This window comes from Rhamphochromis longiceps, linkage group LG15, assembly GCF_057381845.1.
Source record: "Rhamphochromis longiceps isolate RC_006_pf linkage group LG15, R_longiceps_female_GT1.1, whole genome shotgun sequence".
Classification (NCBI taxonomy): domain Eukaryota; kingdom Metazoa; phylum Chordata; class Actinopteri; order Cichliformes; family Cichlidae; genus Rhamphochromis; species Rhamphochromis longiceps.
In genome coordinates, this window is record NC_140571.1 from 42459900 (window position 1) to 42480407 (window position 20508).

The 20508-nt window shown below is 39.5% G+C and overlaps 3 protein-coding genes across 6 annotated transcripts; 2 read left to right on the top strand and 1 right to left on the bottom strand.

The window, feature by feature from the left end:
- Window positions 1-410: 410 nt before the first annotated feature.
- On the top strand, window positions 411-9875 carry nit2 (nitrilase family, member 2). The gene is made up of 10 exons (XM_085381748.1): window positions 411-515; window positions 625-743; window positions 5889-6009; window positions 7063-7151; window positions 7229-7322; window positions 7403-7477; window positions 7557-7635; window positions 7891-7989; window positions 9040-9095; window positions 9392-9875. Exons 1-10 carry the CDS (start codon window positions 488-490, stop codon window positions 9490-9492), a joined length of 861 nt encoding a protein of 286 aa, XP_085237874.1. The 5' UTR covers window positions 411-487; the 3' UTR covers window positions 9493-9875.
- Window positions 9831-20319, bottom strand: LOC146653254 (T-lymphocyte activation antigen CD80-like). 4 transcript variants are annotated; one of them, XM_085381743.1, is made up of 6 exons: window positions 13491-14297; window positions 13092-13415; window positions 12068-12346; window positions 11408-11578; window positions 10094-10211; window positions 9831-9933 (listed from the first exon to the last, which is right to left on the bottom strand). In XM_085381743.1, the coding sequence occupies exons 1-5, from the start codon at window positions 13642-13644 to the stop codon at window positions 10138-10140; spliced, it is 1002 nt and encodes a 333-aa protein (XP_085237869.1). In that variant the 5' UTR covers window positions 13645-14297; the 3' UTR covers window positions 9831-9933; window positions 10094-10137. The 4 variants fall into 4 exon arrangements, with proteins under 4 accessions (XP_085237869.1, XP_085237870.1, XP_085237871.1 ...); XM_085381744.1 differs by lacking the exons at window positions 9831-9933; window positions 13491-14297 and adding an exon at window positions 20108-20319 and having other exon boundaries at window positions 9959-10211; XM_085381745.1 differs by lacking the exon at window positions 9831-9933 and having other exon boundaries at window positions 9959-10211; window positions 13757-14297.
- LOC146653255 (uncharacterized) lies at window positions 14654-17052 on the top strand. The gene is made up of 6 exons (XM_085382146.1): window positions 14654-14760; window positions 15571-15809; window positions 15907-16018; window positions 16335-16423; window positions 16536-16708; window positions 16872-17052. Exons 3-6 carry the CDS (start codon window positions 15963-15965, stop codon window positions 16899-16901), a joined length of 348 nt encoding a protein of 115 aa, XP_085238272.1. The 5' UTR covers window positions 14654-14760; window positions 15571-15809; window positions 15907-15962; the 3' UTR covers window positions 16902-17052.
- Window positions 20320-20508: the final 189 nt, after the last annotated feature.

The window sequence follows — 20508 nt, forward strand, 5'->3', positions numbered from 1 at the left end:
TCTCTGCAGTGGAAGGTTTGACACTATTTGTGTACCCTGAGTAATCCCCCTATTTTTTAATCGCTGAGGTTCATTAATGCTAGTTCATCTTATTTTTTATTTTTTTTACTTGGAAATACATGTTATATTTAGGAACGTTATTACTGAGCAGAGCCACTGAGATCCTTACATCATTTTTATTGTTTATTAACCAGAAAAGTGAATAATAATGACGATCTTGTGCTGAATCGACCCACCCCCTGTGACGTTACACCGCCTTAAATCTTCACGTTTAACGACCTCAGTTTTTCATAAGCTTAAATTTATATTGTCAACTCACCTAAAAATAACACTTTCGATTTCAAAACAGTCAATATTTTTTAGTACTCTTTATTTATTTTTTTTATGTTAAATCAAGAAGGTCTCTTATTTTGAAAACCAATCCGCCACCCGGAATCACATGACCGGACTGTGGCGCGGTGTAGTGAGCAGATAGTCCTGTGTGTACATGTCTACTTTAGCCAAAGTCATGTCCAGTAAGTACAGAGGTCTCCGTGTTTCGCAGTTTAATGTTAAATCGCTGAGCGCGGTTTTGAAGCCTGCGGCTCTCCGTCACTCGCTGAAGTTCCGTGTTTGTTTCCTCAGAGTTCCGTCTGGCGGTGGTTCAGCTGCAGGTGAGCAGCGTCAAAGCAGACAACCTGAGCAGAGCCCGGAGGCTGGTGAGGGAGGCTGCAGGACAGGGCAGCAAAGTGGTGCTGCTACCGGTGAGGAGGAGGAGGAGGAGGAGGAGGAAGGGCGCCTCACGGCTGCTTGTCAGCAGTCTGAAGTGCTTATTTTAAAATACAACCAACTAAACAAGCCAGTGTCCGGGGACAAATACAGCTGTAGATTTTATTTAAAAGACGTGTCCCCTGAGAGGACGGCGCTTTACCATTAAACTGGTGTCAAGCCAGCCTCCAATTCGAGACTTGCAGTCAAGCCAGCCTCCAGTTTGTTTTACGTTCCCTGTGTATTCAAAGTATTACGGGAATGGATGTGGAAACCGGATTTCAAAATAAAAGCCAACTTCGAGTGAATTAACAGATATGTTAAGAACATAATAACATATAATTTAGGCTTTCTTTTTTTTTTTACAAACTCTAATGTTAGATCTATATGACACAGCCTTGTACCCTAATTGTGCCCTGTCACTATCAAGGCCATCTTATTTTGGATTTCAAAGTAAAAGCCCTGTGAATCTTCATTTTTGAACTACTCTTTCAATGACTTAATAATGCTCTTAAAAGCAAAAGTCGTATTTCCAAATACTATTTGAACTTTATATCAACACTTTCCAACCACAGTCTTTTTACAGTGATACCATATCAATATCAAGTCAGTCTGATTTTGCCTTTCATAGTAATGGCCCTTTGAAATTGTCCATAATTGACTTAATCTTCTAACGATTCAAAATGCTCTAAAATGAAAAACTCCTGTTTCCACAGGGTAATTCCACCTTAGATCAACAGTATACAGCCCCACAGTGATACCATATCAATGTCAAGTCATTCTGATTATGCCTTCCAAAATAAAAGCCTTTTTAAATTGTCCATAATTGACCTAACTTTCAGTGATTTCAAAATGTTTTAAAATGGAAATTTCCTGTTTCCACAGGGTAATTCCACTCCAGATCAACAGTATACAACCTCACAATGTTACCATATCAATATCAAGACATTCTGATATTGCTTTAAAAAATAAAAGCATTTTCAAACTGCCCATATCTGAGTTGCTCCTGGAACAATTTCAAAATGCTCTAAAATGGCACATTCCTGTTTCCACAGGGTAATTCCACTTTAGGTCAACAGTATACAGCCCCACAGTGATACCATATCAATATCAAGTCATTCTGATTTTGCTCTCAAAAATAAAAGCCTTTTCAAATTGTCCATAATTGACCTAACTTTCAGTGATTTCAAAATGCTCTAAAAAGGAAAATTCCTGTTTCCACAGGGTAATTCCACCTTAGATCAACAGTATACAGCCCCACAGTGATACCATATCAATATCAAGTCATTCTGATTATGCCTTCCAAAATAAAAGCCTTTTTAAATTGTCCATAATTGACCTAACTTTCAGTGATTTCAAAATGCTCTAAAATGGAAATTTCCTGTTTCCACAGGGTAATTCCACTTTAGATCAACAGTATACAGCCCCACAGTGATACCATATCAATGTCAAGTCATTCTGATTTTGCCTTCCAAAGTAAAAGCCTTTTCAAATTGTCCACAATTGACCTAACTTTCAGTGATTTCAAAATGCTCTAAAATGGAAAATTCCTGTTTCCACAGGGTAATTCCACCTTAGATCAACAGTATACAGCCCCACAGTGATACCATATCAATATCAAGTCATTCTGATTTTGCTTTCAAAAATAAAAGCATTTTCAAACTGCCCATATCTGACTTGATCCTGGAACAATTTCAAAATGCTCTAAAATGGAAAATTCCTGTTTCCACAGGGTAATTCCACCTTAGATCAACAGTATACAGCCCCACAGTGATACCATATCAATATCAAGTCATTCTGATTATGCCTTCCAAAATAAATGCCCTTTCAAATTGAGCATATATACGACCTACTTTTTTAACGATTTCAAAATGTTCTTAAAAAGAATTTTGCTGTTTCCACAGGATAATTCCACTTTAGGTCAACAGTATACAACCTCACGATGTTACCATATCAATATCAAGTCATTCTGATTATGCCTTCCAAAATAAAAGACTTTTCAAATTGCCAAGATACGACCTACTCTTTTAAAGATTTCAAAATGCTCTAAAAGTGAAAATTGCTGTTTCCACAGGGTAATTTCACTTTAGGTCAACAGTATACAACCTCACGATGTTACCACATCAATATCAAGTCATTCTGATTTTGCTTTCAAAAATAAAAGCATTTTCAAAATGCCCATATCTGACTTGATCCTGGAACAATTTCAAAATGCTCTAAAATGGAAAATTCCTGTTTCCACAGGGTAATTCCACTTTAGATCAACAGTATACAGCCCCACAGTGATACCATATCAATATCAAATCAGTCTGATGTTGCCTTCCAAAATAAAAGCCTTTTCAAATTGCCGATATACGACCTACTCTTTTAAAGAATTCAGAACGCTCTAAAAATGAAACTTGCTCTTTCCACAGGATGAATCCATGTTAGATCAAAAGTGTACATCCACACCATGGTACTACTTCAATTTCAAGTCATTCTGATTTTGCCTTCCAAAATAATGGCCTGTTGAAAATGCCAATAACTTACCTAACTTTCAGTGATTTCGGAATGCTCTAAAAAGGAAATTTTCTGTTTCCACAGAATAATTTCACTTTAAATCAACAGTATACAACCCCACAGAGATACGATGTTAAGATCAAGTCACTCTGATTTTGCCTTCCAAAATAAAAGTATTTTCAAATTGCCCGTAGACGACCTACTCGTTTAACGATTTCAAAATGCTCTTAAATTGAAAGATGCTGTTTCCACAGGATAATTCCACTTTAGATCAACAGTATCCAACCCGACAGTAAAACCATGTAAATTTCATGTTGGTCTGATTTCGCCTTTCAAATTAATGGCCCGTCGAATTTGTCCATATGTGATATACTCTTTCAATTATTTCAGAATGTTTTAAAAATGAAAATTGCTGTTTCAACACATATTGGGTTTTCATTTTGAAAAGCAAAATCAGACTCAATTGATTATGACAGAATTGAATCATAAAGATGATGTAAAAGGAAGCTGAAATTGCCACTAGGTTGTAATTGATAGTACGTTTATATTTTAAGTCTGTGGAAAGATGTCATGGTTGGTTTGCAAGCTGTTTTGTAATTTCTTTATTTAGAATGACATCTTTGTGGACAATTTGAAAAGGCTTTTACTTTGGAAGGCAAAATCAGAATGACTTGATATTAATATGGTATCACTGTGGGGCTGTATACTGTTGATCTGGAGTAGAATTATCCTGTGGAAACACGAAATTTCCATTTTAGAGCATTTTGAAATCACTGAAAGTTAGGTCAATTGTGGACAATTTGAAAAGGCTTTTACTTTGGAAGGCAAAATCAGAATGACTTGATATTAATATGGTATCACTGTGGGGCTGTATACTGTTGATCTAAAGTGGAATTACCCTGTGGAAACAGGAAATTTCCATTTTAGAGCATTTTGAAATTGTTCCAGGATCAAGTCAGATATGGGCAGTTTGAAAATGCTTTTATTTTTGAAAGCAAAATCAGAATGACTTGATATTGATATGGTATCACTGTGGGGCTGTATACTGTTGATCTAAGGTGGAATTACCCTGTGGAAACAGGAATTTTCCATTTTAGAGCATTTTGAAATCACTGAAAGTTAGGTCAATTGTGGACAATTTGAAAAGGCTTTTACTTTGGAAGGCAAAATCAGAATGACTTGATATTGATATGGTATCACTGTGGGGCTGTATACTGTTGATCTAAGGTGGAATTACCCTGTGGAAACAGGAATTTTCCATTTTAGAGCATTTTGAAATCACTGAAAGTTAGGTCAATTGTGGACAATTTGAAAAGGCTTTTACTTTGGAAGGCAAAATCAGAATGACTTGATATTGATATGGTATCACTGTGGGGCTGTATACTGTTGATCTAAGGTGGAATTACCCTGTGGAAACAGGAATTTTCCTTTTTAGAGCATTTTGAAATCACTGAAAGTTAGGTCAATTATGGACAATTTGAAAAGGCTTTTATTTTTGAGAGCAAAATCAGAATGACTTGATATTGATATGGTATCACTGTGGGGCTGTATACTGTTGACCTAAAGTGGAATTACCCTGTGGAAACAGGAATGTGCCATTTTAGAGCATTTTGAAATTGTTCCAGGAGCAACTCAGATATGGGCAGTTTGAAAATGCTTTTATTTTTTAAAGCAATATCAGAATGTCTTGATATTGATATGGTAACATTGTGAGGTTGTATACTGTTGATCTGGAGTGGAATTACCCTGTGGAAACAGGAAATTTCCATTTTAAAACATTTTGAAATCACTGAAAGTTAGGTCAATTATGGACAATTTAAAAAGGCTTTTATTTTGGAAGGCATAATCAGAATGACTTGATATTGATATGGTATCACTGTGGGGCTGTATACTGTTGATCTAAGGTGGAATTACCCTGTGGAAACAGGAGTTTTTCATTTTAGAGCATTTTGAATCGTTAGAAGATTAAGTCAATTATGGACAATTTCAAAGGGCCATTACTATGAAAGGCAAAATCAGACTGACTTGATATTGATATGGTATCACTGTAAAAAGACTGTGGTTGGAAAGTGTTGATATAAAGTTCAAATAGTATTTGGAAATACGACTTTTGCTTTTAAGAGCATTATTAAGTCATTGAAAGAGTAGTTCAAAAATGAAGATTCACAGGGCTTTTACTTTGAAATCCAAAATAAGATGGCCTTGATAGTGACAGGGCACAATTAGGGTACAAGGCTGTGTCATATAGATCTAACACTAGAGTTTGTAAAAAAAAAAAAAAGCCTAAATTATATGTTATTATGTTCTTAACATATCTGTTAATTCACTCGAAGTTGGCTTTTATTTTGAAATCCGGTTTCCACATCCATTCCCGTAATACTTTGAATACACAGGGAACGTAAAACAAACTGGAGGCTGGCTTGACTGCAAGTCTCGAATTGGAGGCTGGCTTGACACCAGTACCATTAACGCGGTGTCGTCTTTGTGTTTTTATGAACTGTTTGTTCCCTTTTCTGGACATCCGTTAGTGCAGGAATGAAATATTTCTAAAAAGTTCCCAGCACAGGACCCTCAGATGACCTGCCTTTTTGGACTGCTCAGATTTACCCTATGAGCTTATGATCTCCCTGTCGTTAACACAGGAATGCTTCAATTCTCCATATGGGACCAGCTTCTTCTCCAGATATGCCGAGAACATCCCAGGAGAATCCACCCAGGTGCTGTCGGAGGCAGCAAAGGAGAACGAGGTGTATCTGGTGGGAGGTGTGAAAGCACCCGTGGATTTAAAGCTATTACATAGAGTACATTAAAGTTCCCTTCTAATGTTACTGTAAAGGAGCTGATGATGCTTCATGTAGTTCAGCTACAGTAAGAGTTGTGTGTATCACGCTGTGGTGTTAGATCCTCAGAGTTAAAAGCTCACCAGTAGTAGAGTTGATATATAACTCCACTGTGTTTCCTGCTGTGGGTTGTCAAGACGATGTGGAAAATGTAATCTGTTTCTGGGTAAACTGTAGGAAAAATAGTGAGAACTTTGCATGTTTAACTCCTGGAAAACAGCTGCTCTGCTGCTTGCACTCTACCGTGTTTTATCCTCTAAGTGTTCCATCAGAAACCTTTTTAACAGATCCATCGCACTAACAAGCTCAAGGTTTCGTTTCACGAGGTCGGTGTATGTGCAAGTAATCCTATGAGATAAAATCTCAGGTTTAAGACTTTTTTTTAACTCTTGGATGAGTACGATGTCACAAAGACTGATCTCTGCTGTTCAAACCTTCTGTTTCCAAGAGGTGGCCAATCAGAAGAAAGGAGAGGGGAGGCGCTGGTCTCAGGCAGAGGATGGACTGATGGGCTTCACCACGGACAGTATAAAAATAGACATGGCGATCTGACCTGTTGAAGTCCTGTTTTTTTTTAAGCATTGAGTTGAAAGTTTTCTCCGTCGTCATGCTGGGTGCAAAGTACAGCAGGTGACGAGGTTTTACAGAATTCTCCCAAAGATTTATTTCTTTGGTTGTCGTGTCTCTTTCATGTGTCTCTGTCAGAGGATAAACACATGGAGATGGTAATGATCGTAACAGGGCCACTTGCCACCCAAGCGTGGTCATCGTTTAAGAAGATTGGGATAACTTTAAATCCAAGTTCAGTTCAAACTACTTTTCATTATGTCGATGTAGGTTTCCAGTTGTCCAGGTCATTGGGGTCTTAACTGAACCTTCTTTATGTTTGTGATGACATCCGTCTCTCTCGTCCAAGAGCCTTTTCATTTGAAACCTCTGGAGTTTTTAAGCTCTTACGACTCGTCATCATCCACAGGATCCATTCCCGAGGAGGATGGTGGGAAGTTGTACAACACCTGTACAGTGTTTGGCCCTGATGGAGAGATGATTCTTAAACACAGGAAGGTATGTGTGGGTCATATACAGTGTGTGGTCAGTTGCAGAGATGAATCCTCTTCATCTTTTTTCTTTCCTCCTCTAAGATTCACTTGTTTGACATCGACGTTCCCGGAAGAATCCGCTTCCAGGAATCTGAGACGCTGAGCCCGGGGAGCAGTTTATCGCTGTTTGACACACGTGAGCGACAGCCGCAGACTCTGGCTTTCTGCCTCGCAGTCTGGATGAGCATACATTGATCTGATGTGTTCCTCCTGCAGCGTTCTGCAAAGTGGGTGTTGGGATCTGCTATGACATGAGGTTCGCGGAGCTCGCCCAGCTCTACAGCAGGAAGGGTAAGCGTCTGAAAGGAGTGTTTAGATTTTGTTTTCCTGTGATGTCCCAGAGCTGATTGGACTGCGCTTTTGTCCTCAGGCTGTCAGCTGCTGGTTTACCCCGGAGCCTTCAACATGACCACAGGCCCCGCCCACTGGGAGCTCCTGCAGAGGGGGAGGTCAGACTGAGGGTCATAGTCACCCACTCCCAAAAGAATAATTTACTGCAGACATGTTAGAGTCATCTTTCAGCCACATATCTGATCTGAGGGTTGAGCTTTCGTTAACCAGACATGTTACTTATAAGGCACAAGAACGCCTGAATGAACACAAGCTGAATAATAAACGCAGCATGACGAGAGCTCAGTGACTACAAACTGAGATCTGCTGCTGTTTAAATCTGCAACGAATCGTTTTAATGTCTCTTTATGCAGGGCGCTTGATAATCAGGTGTATGTGGCCACAGCATCACCTGCCAGAGATGAAGCTGCCTCCTACGTGGCCTGGGGTCACAGCACCGTCGTGAACCCGTGGTAAGAAAATAAGATCAAAAATGCAGGGCGTGATAAGGCGGTTAAAGTTTTCAGAGGGACAACTTGAGGCCGTAAAAGTAGAAGAATTCAGGGTTTTAACAATGTAGAGCAGTTGGGGTGGAGTACAGATGTAGAATCAGCAAGCTGTTGTCAGAGTTTATCTCACTGCCGTCTCTGGGTAAGCTGAGGAACTCCAGTAGGAACAGTAGACAAACTTGAAAAGCAGCTTTTTTCAGACGCAAATTCATTGTAACTTTGTATTTCATGAGCTTTAAAAACTTTGTCACAAGGTTTAAATCCAGTGAAGCCTTCCTACGCTGAGCCGTTTATTGTTCGGATGCCATGCACACCATGTAAAGTGTAACTCGGGTAACAGGAGGCAGGTTAAATAGCCCACGGTGGTTTTTTGATTTGGATCTTGGCTGCTACACAAACGGCTTGAGGGAATATTTCACGTTGGCAGGCGCGACCAAAGAGCTTTAAAGTTCATCTGGGAATTTTGGCTTTTCCAGGTGTTTAGTTTCTTTCTGATGACTCCACCCCATCGTGTTACCTGAACCTTCCTGCAGCTCCGCTGCTGTCATGTGTGGGTTTTGTTTGTCTGTCTGAGGAACAGACGTGTTTCTTTAAGCGGAGGTTGTGTGCTGGGAGCAGTTTGTTATCTTAACCTGTTCTACGGGCATCAGCTGCTGACGTCGAGTGAGTGTCACCAAGAGGTCTGAAGAGTTACTCATCAACTCTGAAAGTGTCGTCAGCTGAAAAGTGTCCAGCGACACGTCCCTGCCTGCCTGTGAAGAATCGACGGCTTACGTCATGACCGTACAAAACAGATGAAACTTAAAGCTTAACACTGCATTAGCATTTAAAGTTTTAATGTGTTTCCTGCAGGGAATCTATATGAATGTAAAATAAAAAACAACAACTAGCTCTTATAACATAGAATAAATTATTCAATACTTTTTTGTAAAAATGAAATAAGAAAATATCAACTGTGAGGAAGTTTAAAGGAGCGTTTCTTGTGCTGATTTGTGAATAATTCTGTTGTTACAGGGGGGAAGTCATTTCCAAGGCTGGACCAGAGGAAGCTGTTATTTATGCCGACATCGGTGAGGAAAAGCAGAAGTCTGCTTGTCTCTGTGGAATGTGAAAGTCATTTACAGTTATGTAATCTTTGATCAGCTGGTGAGGAAAGTGGAAAAATGAATTTCTGCTCTGAGAAGAAGTTTTAGTTCACTGCTTTAATGATTTCCTCTACAGAATAATACTAAAAAATGAAGACCTGACAATGTAAAACAGAGAAAGCATTTCAGTCTGGCACAGCAGCAGTTACTGCACAGTGCTCGTGTTTACTCTGCCGTTGCTGTGATTGTGTCTTCTCTCTAAATGTGTCGCGTGTTTTCAGACCTGCAGTATTTGGCCGACATCCGGCAGCAGATCCCGATCACATCTCAGCGTCGGGACGACCTCTACGCGGTGACGTCAGTGCAGGAAGGCTCGAGCTGAACTCTGAACCTCGGGTCCAGCTCTTCAAATCGAGCCAAAAGGATCCTGTAAAGTCTCATCCATGTGATTCTTGTTAAAGTGGATTGAAGAGAGAAGCAGGCCTGCAGCAGCTCGCTGTCTCACTGTCCAGCAGAGGGAAACATGAGAATCAGCTGGACAGTCGCTGATTGGCTGTTTTAAGATAACTTGAATGAAGAAACTTTGCATTAAAAGCTGTGACTTTTGTATCCAGTGCAGATCTAGTTAAAAGCTTTTTGATGAGCAGTGACTCATTTATCATTTCTGGTTACAGATGAATGGGAAGACTGGCCGCTTGTTTGTTTTCAGAGCTTTCTTTGTTTCTGAATCAGTGCTCAAGAATAAAAAACAAACCTGAAATCCAATGCAGCTTTCTTCTACTGTGAAAGAAATATGAATTCACCTCTCGTACGCCTTATAGATCTATGAAGTAAAAGAGGGCTTGGTGTCATTTTGGAAGTCTTTATTAAATCTTCAAATAGGTTCAAAAAAAAAAAAACTAAACAAAACAACCACCAAGAATTGTTCTTGTACAGTATTTTAAAAACTATATTTAAATGGTAATTACAACAAACATATTTACACATCAGTGCTCTGTGGCTTCAGTTTTTTAAGTGACCGTCAGGCTCAAACATCCGTCTCCCTTTGTTCCTGGTTCATCAACTCGTCTTCCAACCTGAATTGATACCGTCTTTTGTATCCTGATGGTGACAAATAAACAAGTTACAAAAGCACAACAAACAACCTGACAGCTCTGTTATACTTTCTCTTGTTATGTGCCATATAAATACTTTTAAAAGTGGTGGATGCTCATATTAAACAGGTTTTATACAGTGAGGTCAGCTTGCGTACAAGTGATTGCTGAGGGAAAAGCTCAGACTTCAGACTGCTCCAGGGTCTCCAAATCATCAGCTTAACAATGAGCTCTTTCAAATTGCATTTTACTCCAGTACAGTACAGACACTTCATTGGCTCCCACCACAGTATAAACTTCCCTTTAAAATTCCTTTTAATAGTTCATAAAACTCAATGGTTTGGGCCCCAGTACAGCAAGATGCCCTTAGATCAAAACTCAAAAGCTTTTGTGTTCACACAGGCTGCCATTCAGCAGCTCATCACTCATCCATTTTCTTTCTGTTATCCAATTCAGGGTCACGGAGGGCTGGAGCCAATCCCAGCTGACATAGGGTGAAAGGCAGGGAACACACAGACGTCACGGTCAGTTTAGAATCACCAGTTAACCTGATCCCATTAACTGCATGTCTTTGGACTGTGGGGGGAAGCCAGAGTACTCTGAGAGAACCCACACATGAACTCCACAAAGAAAGGCCCCAGGTGGGATTTTAACCCACGACCTTGCTATGAGGTGCTAATCACCGCATCACTGTGCCGCGCTCAACACTGTAGTTTTTCTGTAAAGTTTTATTTTGAAGTTTTCACTGCCTTAAGGTATTTTAAACCTTCACAGGTTTTTATGTGTTTATCATTAAGCACATTGAGTTTATGTATAAATAAATAAACTGCTCTAAACACTTGATGTCAGGTGTGATTTTCTACATCCAGCTCTGTGTGACGTCTTACAGAAGACGTTCCTAATGCTGTGATCTCAGGCACACGTCTTACAGCTTTATTAAAGGAGGCACAGATTTGCTTTGCAGCATGACAGCATGCTCAAACATTCATCCAGACTCATATAAAAATAGAAGCTAAGAGCCTCTTATCAGGGCATTTTTCCCAGTAGCAAAAACATAATTTCCATAATTTCTCCATAAAGTCCACCAAAAAAAAAAACCTCCACAGGTTCCAGTCTAACGGCAAAGGCTGCAAATATTTGATTTAACTATTTGCACTATTTTCTATTAAATTCACTGATAAACAAACACATTGATCTGCTTACCTCTCCATTGTTGTTTGTGCTCTTCCTTCTTCCTCTTGTTTATTTTGTCCAGGTGGATCTGATACGCCACTCCAGCTATCACCATGATCCCAACCACCACACACAGACCTGTGCTGAACATCCACATGGCCGACGATGCTCGATTCGTCACAGGCCTGGCCTCCACTCCATCTGAGCAATCATCAGGAAAAAACAATAGTAAAAATGTTTTCAGTGTGCCATAGAGCCAAGGCCAATAAATAAAGTGTAAATAAATAAATAACACCTGACTCCAAAAAAAACCTGCAATAAAAAAAAACACTAAAGAAGAAGATTTAAAATCCAAAGAGTCCAAATCCATAAACTGTATTTAAAAGATGTACATCGTCAAGGTGACTTTTAAAATTTTTGACTGATTGATTAACTGATTGATCCAAAAGTGATAAGATTTAAAAAACAAAACACAAAACTGTCTGTCTTTACATGTTAAACTAGAGCTTTCAAAAATTCAAAGATGATAAAAACTGGACTGGTTTGCTAATGTTAATTAATATCAAACCAGTCAGACACGTGACATTACCCAGTACAGGGAACCAGCTGATAGCAGAATTTGCTTAACTATGAGTTTCACAGATAAGGAGAATCGTGCTGCTGTGTCTGAACACTAATGACTGCACTTACAGGTTGACATCACGGTTTGGTTCATAGATTGGTTATCAATGATGCACGACACAATGGAGTCGTGGGAAATGTTGAGGGTCAAGTGGCTGGTGATGTTGTAGAGATTGTCTGGGAGTGATGTCATCTGAGTCCTCACCGACCCTGCGGGGGGCTCCTCGCTGTCGTTGATGAGCCAGTACACTGCAGGTGTGGGATAACCTCCAGTGGAGTGACACAGGAAGACCTTCTCATCGCCCTGCACTGCCTCTTCCTTCTCCAGCTTTGGGGTGCTGAAACTGGCTGCAAACATGTGTTGATTCTATATTTAGTAATATTTAGAATCTCTTTTCCTCCAGTAATTACATGAAAGAAGCTGAGGGATTAGAGAAAGCATTAAGACATTACTCATCATGGAAACAATGCCTCCAACACTCCCACAATATGATTGTGAATGTTTTCATGCAGCAGTTTATTGTTTTTTATAGTCTTCTAACTACATATGGTACCTACAAATCATTACAGACACGTGTGGCATGTTATAAATGTGCAGGAGTTTTGCTGAAACACATCTGAACTGTTACAATTCAGGTGTTTATATGATAAGATCATCTACCAGTGATGTAAACAGGTGCAAACAAGCAACAAACGTGACCTTATATTATATTCAGAACTCTTTAAACTCTGACTCCCATCTGGACTCAGGCAAAGAGGGAAGAAGAATAAATAATGTCTGTAACTGTGTTGGTGCAAAGTTAAAAGAAAACACTCACTGCATTATATTGCAACGTATATTGAACTGGAACCTGAATGTTGTGTCTGTGCATGAATACAGAGACTTTGGTCACAAACACATCTAGAAAACGTTCAATTTTGTTAATTAAAAAATCCCTAAAATACAAAAAATAAAGTGTCTCGTGCTTAAAATTTACGGCTTTTAATGTGTCCTCATTCCGACAAAATTTACAGCCATGGCTGCCACCAACCACCAGAGACTGGACTTCTAAATATCCTTCTTCTGCTTCCCCCTGAATCCCGCGGGACTTACCTGCTGTCCTGAGGCATGTGGTGCACAGCCTGGCGCTCTGATTCTTCCCTAACACCATGAAAAGGCTGTAAGACATTTGGTCTTCAACGGGACGAACCGCTGGCAGGTTTAAAGACACGTTTCCAGTCAGAGGAGCGTCAGCTGGGACTGCGACTCTGTTATTGCTCCATGTCTCCACACTTCCATCGGGCTTCCATACCGACCTGAGTACCAACTCACTGTCTCTCATCCACTCAATGGTGACATTCTCGGAGTTGACTAACTCAGGGAGAACGCAAGGCAGAGACATTGGCCGTCCCACGATCCCCAGAACACAACTGTCATCTGCACACAAAAAGGAGACACGCTATTTACTGTCATTATGTCACCGTGTGATCTGCAGACAGTCAGGCATCTTACCCAAACAGGCGCGCAAACTAAATAAACTCAACAGAAGTCCTGCGCGTAAAAGTGCCACCGGCGTCTCCGGATTTGGGCGCATCTGCGCACAAAAACTAGAAAATCTATCAACAGACGTTTTTCTCTTCAGCTTGGAAAAACAAAACTCGCTCATTTCTGCGTAATTCAAAAGTCAAACTTCACTTCCTCGTCCTCTGCTCGTTCCAACCCCGCGTACACCTCCGACCTCATTAATGTCAGTCATGCGGCGGCCTGTTGTGCCATACCTGCTCTCGCTGCCTCTCTGTCTCTCTCTCTCTTTCTCGCGTCTTTTCTGAGTTAAAAACGTGCAAAAATACCGCTGAAGGATTTAAAAATAAAACATAAAGTAGAAAAATAAAAAATCAAGCATAAATCTCGAGGACGGTTAGTTTCTGTCAGCAGTTTCATGTCAGGTAACACACCCAAACATACGACACGAAACGTGATGACATCTGACTCTGACTCATTCACAGCATCTGGAGAAGAAGCTACAATCAAACTTCCTGTTATTGCGGTTACGTTCGTTTCATCCAGAGGAAACACAACGAGTTTGTGTTTCATTCTTTCACCTGATCGCGACTGTGAAACGGAGAGTATCATAAAAGTAAAAGTAGTCATTACTTAAGTACTGTACTCGGTTCTAAGGTACTTGTAGTTTACTTTCATTTTCTGCTAACTGAACGTGATGGACACGTTAATCTACACACAGTTATTAGCTAATCAAAAACATTATTCTGAAACTTGTCTCATTTTAATACTTGTGCCAGTAGATTACTTTGAGTGTTATTCAACCCCACTGGATGAAAGTACTTACTTAATATACTAAGTTCCCAGATAGCAAGGAGACATTGAACAGATGTTGATTTTCCATCTGAACCATCAGAATCGTCAGGATTGAAATGTCAACACAAAACCAATGTTGAAACAACATTGAAATACTGATGAAACCTGACACTGACATTGAAATAACATTGATTCACTGTTGTTCTGTCATCGTTGATTGTTGATCTATTTATAGTTGACAAGGTGACAACAATCACGTTGAAAAACCATCGATTTATGGTTGAGCGGGAAATTAAAGCTGCTACCACTTGGACTATTCCGCAGCACCCCTATCACATTGGTACATCCCTCCAGGTAATCATTGTCTTGTACAGTAGAGCGGGACATTAGATTTACTCTCAGCGGAATTGACCGGAGAAGGTATAAGTTCATGCACTGCACTGGCCTGCGCCACGATTAGTATAAGGTAAGAATGAATGACTTTTGTTCTATTCGTTATTTCCACGGTTGCATTTGAATAACAGTAAAAAAAAAAAAAACAAACTTGTTAATGTAAAGTTTCGGATAAAATGTGGGAGCCCGAAATTGTGTCTACTTTCTTCTTACAATCCGGCAACAAATAAATTGCACTGCAAACAAAGTCTATCAAGAAAGAAAACATTTTCGTTTCATACTTTTCCGTTATATTCCCTTACAAAGCTAGCTTTAACGCTTCGAGGGTTCCTTTGTTCTTGCCGTCGCCTCGGCGCTTGACGCAGACTTTCGCTCTGTAGTTGCTTTTTAGCATAGTACTACAAAAATTTTTAAATCTGTGATATATGATTGATAAACGTAAAGGTAACTGTATAAATGTGTTCAATGACTTTGTTACTTTTAATGATTGGAGAGCACCCGCTTCGATTCGCACTCAATTCAAACTTTACGTTGCATGCTCACCTAACTTGCGTTTGCACCTTTTGTCCACACGTAAACTGCGTTTAGCATTTACGTGTGGACGAGGAAGACGGAGAAAACGCAGCGTCAAAGGTGTGCGCCTATTTTGACGCCACACTGTGCGTTTTTGTCTCGGTGCCATGAATTCCTACAATGGCAGACTTAGACAAAATACTGTTAATGTTATTATCTTCAGTGTTTAAATGCTTACATATACGGGTTTGCTTGTAATTGTTGCCTATATACATTTTAAGCTATTATTTATTATTTAGTTCAATCAATAGATCAAGTTTTGTAGTGACTATGAAATATATTGTAATTATCTGTTTCCTGTTTATCCTAGACAGGGCAAAAAAGGACTCCAAATTAAAAAAAAGATAAAAATGAAAGACTGGTGCATTGTGCAGTTTAGCACTGGTGGTACAGAAATAGTCCCTAGATCATGGATAAATGGGGAGAAATTGTCATGGCCTCCATATCCTCCGTGAGACACATTCAGGATCCACGACACAGTAAAGAGGAGAGTTCATCCTGGTTCAACATGGCTCACCTATGCACCAGTCCGACTTCTAATAAGCCATGGTGGGTATCATCTGGATTGGTGTTGTATAAATGTAACAATAACAAGTTTTTCGTGTCCTAATTTATGTCTGGCCATACATTGTGTTTGTACTTCCAGACACATTTCACAAAGCAGAACGCAGTCTTCAGAAATATCTAAGTGAACACTGTGATATGTCTGACCTTCAGTCCGAAGCTGAAACTCAGACCAGTCATAAAAGAAAGCACAAGTAAAACTTTTTTTATTTCACAAACATATCTTTGATTGCTAAGAATTTATGATCTTGTCTTTTATACATATCTGTGGTGCTTGCATACCTGCAATATCACCACATAATATAGTCCAAAAAGTGGAAGCTTGTAAACTTTTTATAAATGCAAAGCCGTGTACACTTGTGCACTTCAAAAATTCCTTGTATACTGTACCTTCTTGCACATCTCCGTTTCCTGTGTGTGTTGTTATAAATCAAACTGTAACTTTAGGAAAAAATATTCCAAAAGCACATTTGTAATTACTTATGACCGTTTTCAACTTTTTTTCTTTAGACCAAATCCCCTGTACACATATAGTGACTCAGAGGATGAGCAGCCCACCAAAAAATGGTTTCCCCAGGCCCCTCGAGTGAAAATACCAGGTAATAAAATACTGTCTAGTGTCTTTGTACATATCTGTGTGTGACACAAGGAAACTTTTGACAAGTTGTCTGTATTCTTAAATACTTAAAAAAAATTATCTTTTTCTGTCAGACCTGACGAGAGCTGTTAACGAACTCCGTGAGGAGGTCAGAGCCATCCGCAATACCGGCTGCAATGAATCGGTAGATGCTGGGGTACTGCCTCTGGATTTGCCCTTGCACAACATTGAGGAGCTAAACAATGCAGAGCCAGCTCTTCAATCACAAGAGGCAAATAAGGCAATGGTAAGTATATAAAGGTTATGTACACTTTGTAACTATAAAGTGTAATAGCTGTCAGATGTGATTTAAATACATAACAACGGCTTGTTGATTAAACACACAAGCACTTGCATACACATTTAAGACATGAGACACGCTAATTCCATCTCTTAAAATGTGTCTATAGGTGAGACGCTTTGCCTTGATTGGAGCCTGACGCAGCAGTTAGGGGCAAACTCTATGTCCGAGTTTGTCTTTGCACAAGCAGTGCAGAAATGGCTCCGATACGCCCCAGATCGTTTGGGTGGTGCAGGACGCACTTCATGCAAAAAAATTACAAACTTCTGTGAAACATATAAATGTAAATAGGAAACTGTCTTTTAATAAAGTATTTAGCAAACGAAACATGCCTATTGACCTTTTTTTGTTTATTTTTTTTCTCTCTTACATCACATGCAATGCTTTCTTATTTTAGGATATTAATGTTGACATGATACATTGTGAGACATTTGGGGTTTTTTTTATAAAGGGTGTCCAATTTAAGGAATAAGTACAATTATGTGTTTAGGTGGTTGAAGTATTGATGGAAACATGCAGTAGTTTAGTATTGGTTAAAATACCTATAAAGAAAGGTAGATTTCCAGTCATGATTTAACTGTTGTTTTAATAAAAAGCAAATATGCGAAAGAGGTGGAAAATCAACACCATAGCTCAACAGTGTTTCAATATCAGAATCTGACATTGTTTCAATGTCAACAGTATTAGAAAATACAACGTTGAATCAACGTCAGGTTTCAACATTGATTCAACATCAAAACCTGACGTTGTTTCAACGTTAAAAAAGGGTGCAAGAGTGACGTTAGGTCAACGTCACACTTCAACGTTGATTCAATGACACAGCCTGATATTGACTCAACATTGTTTCAATGTTTCCTTGCTATCTGGGTTTACTTATGAAGTTTTAATTTACTTTTAATTTATTTAAACAGATCTATCTTTGTTTTATTTCTGTTCTCCTCTGTACTTCTACTACTTTGGATGGAAATATTGCACTTTGTACTTCGTACCTTTTATTTAAAATCTTTGTTTATTGTTTAGGAAATTTCAAAATAAAAGTTTTTTTTGTTTAATTATCAAAGAAAGTATCAGCAGTATCCAAGCAGTTAAAAAAAACCCAAAAAACGTGATAAATACAAAAATTAGTCATTTTTATGAGTTTACATAATGACTTTTACTTTACTTGTGCCATTATTTACGACTTTTACTTCAGTAAAGAGTCTAAATACTTGTTTTATCACTTAAAACAGATAATCAGTATAAAATATTTGTGCAACATAATTTTTCATGTAAAATATCCATAATTAAGGCAAATGGTTTTAAATGAGCCCGGCAATTTTTCTGAACCAATTTTCTACACTTTATTTATTTTTACACTTCACTTCAACTCCATTGCAAAACAAAAAATCCTGGTAACACCATTTTGCCTAAATGAAAGTGTAAAGCCTACTGTTTGTTCTAACATACTGTCTGTCACTTTAATCTGTAAACGACAGTATATAACTGCTGCTGTGTTTTTAGAAGCTTTGTGATTTTATTGGGAAAATACATGATTTCATATTTTATTTTAAAAATCTCATAGTGCAGTGAAAGTATTTCAAATTAAATGCAATTAGAGAAACAAAACTTTAAAAACATCAACAAATGAAATGTACATTCTGAGTGAAGCATTATTGTTATTATCTCACTTTCATATACCCAATTTGATCTTTCAGTTTATTATTTTATTAATACAGTTTTCTTCAGTTGTTATTGTGCAAGAATCATTTATACTGTGCATACTATAAACATATACATACACAGCAGTATAGGATGAAATCTGAAATAAAATGAAAATGAAGCTACCTTCATGATATATATAAAAAATATATATATATATATATATATATATATATATATATATATATATATATATATATATATATATATATATATATATATATATATATATATATATATATATCATGAAGGTAACTACAATACGGCAGCAGGGATCAGTGAGATGCTTGGCTACAAGTTGAACAGCCACAAGGAGCAGTACCCTCCAAGGCTGAGATCAATGTAGCACGGAGGGAGGTTAGCCAACTATCGGAGTTGCAGAAAGGCGCGATGAGGAAGGTGCCTAAGAAGTACAGGAAGCTGTCCATACCTGATTCCTTGGAAACTGCCAAGCAATGACTCACAGCCTTGGCCAGCCGCTTGAGGAGGTACACCAGAGAGATAGAAGGCAGGAGAATAAACCAGCTGTTCCAAGGTGTACTCTCAGTGACAAGGGAACAATATGAGAACAGCACCACCAAGGCTGGAGGCAGAACAATACTGGAAGAGCATATGGGAGAAGGACGCAACCCATAACGGCAATGCTCAGTGGCTAGTGGATCTGAGGGCAGACCATAATGACCTCCCCAAACAGGGTCCAGTAACCATCACAGTGGCAGACATCCAAGAAAGGGTCTCCAGTATGAAGAGTTGGACAGCACCAGGGCCCGACATGGTTCACGCCTACTGGCTAAAGAAGCTGACTGCACTCCACGAGCGCCTGGCAGCATAAATGAATCAGCTGCTAGTTAACGAGAGACACCCGGAATGGCTAACTGAAGGCCGGACGGTCCTGATCCCCAAGGACCCCAAGAAGGGACCGGTCCCCTCCAACTACCGACCAATAACCTGCCTCAGTACTACATGGAAGCTCCTGTCAGGCATCATATCGGCTAAGATGAACAGGCACATGGGTCAATACATGAGCGGGGCACAGAAAGGGATGGGCAAAAATACCCGAGGCGCAAAACACCAGCTACTGGTAGACCAAGCAGTCAGCCGAGACTGCAGGACCAGACTGACCAACCTGTGCACTGCCTGGATTGATTACAAGAAGGCCTATGACTCAATGCCCCACAGCTGGATACTGGAATGCCTAGAACTATATAAGATCAACAGGACCCTAAGAGCCTTCATCAGGAACTCAATGGGGATGTGGCAACACTGGAGGCCAACTCCAAGCCCATAGCACAAGTCACCATCAAGTGCGGGATCTACCAAGGAGATGCTCTGTCCCCACTGCTGTTCTGCATAGGCCTGAACCCCCTCAGTGAGATCATTAACAAGACTGGCTACGGATACCGACTACGGAACGGAGCAGTTGTCAGCCACCTCCTGTACATGGATGACATCAAGCTGTATGCCAAGAGTGAACGAGACATCGATTCACTGATCCACACTACCAGGCTATACAGCAATGACATTGGAATGTCGTTCGGACTGGAGAAGTGTAGTCGGATGGTAACAAAGAGAGGGAAGGTAGTCAGAACTGAGGGGATTGAACTACCAGAAGGCAACATTGCAGACATAGAGGACAGTTACAGGTACCTGGGGATCCCGCAGGCGAATGGGAACTCCATTCGCTCCAGCAGATCCTGGGAACAACATCGGAGATCTCCGTCCAGAAGAGCGCAGTCCTAGGAACAGCTAACATACTGCTCAGGACCCTCAAGCTCCCAGGCCCCACATATATATATATGAACTCAAACTAAGTGAAAGTTAAATCGATGTTGCGCAGTAACGTTTTAGGGGGCGGAATAAATCACAATATTGTGAGTGAAATCAGCATACCTAAAAACACTGAATATAAATATTAAAACTGTGTTTTTAAATAACCTTAAACTCTTATTTTGACAATCAGCTGTGTTTTAGAAAATTGTGGAAACATAACTACAGAGGAAATGACGCAAACAGGAAATACTGGTAAGTCATACTCACATCCCCGGGTT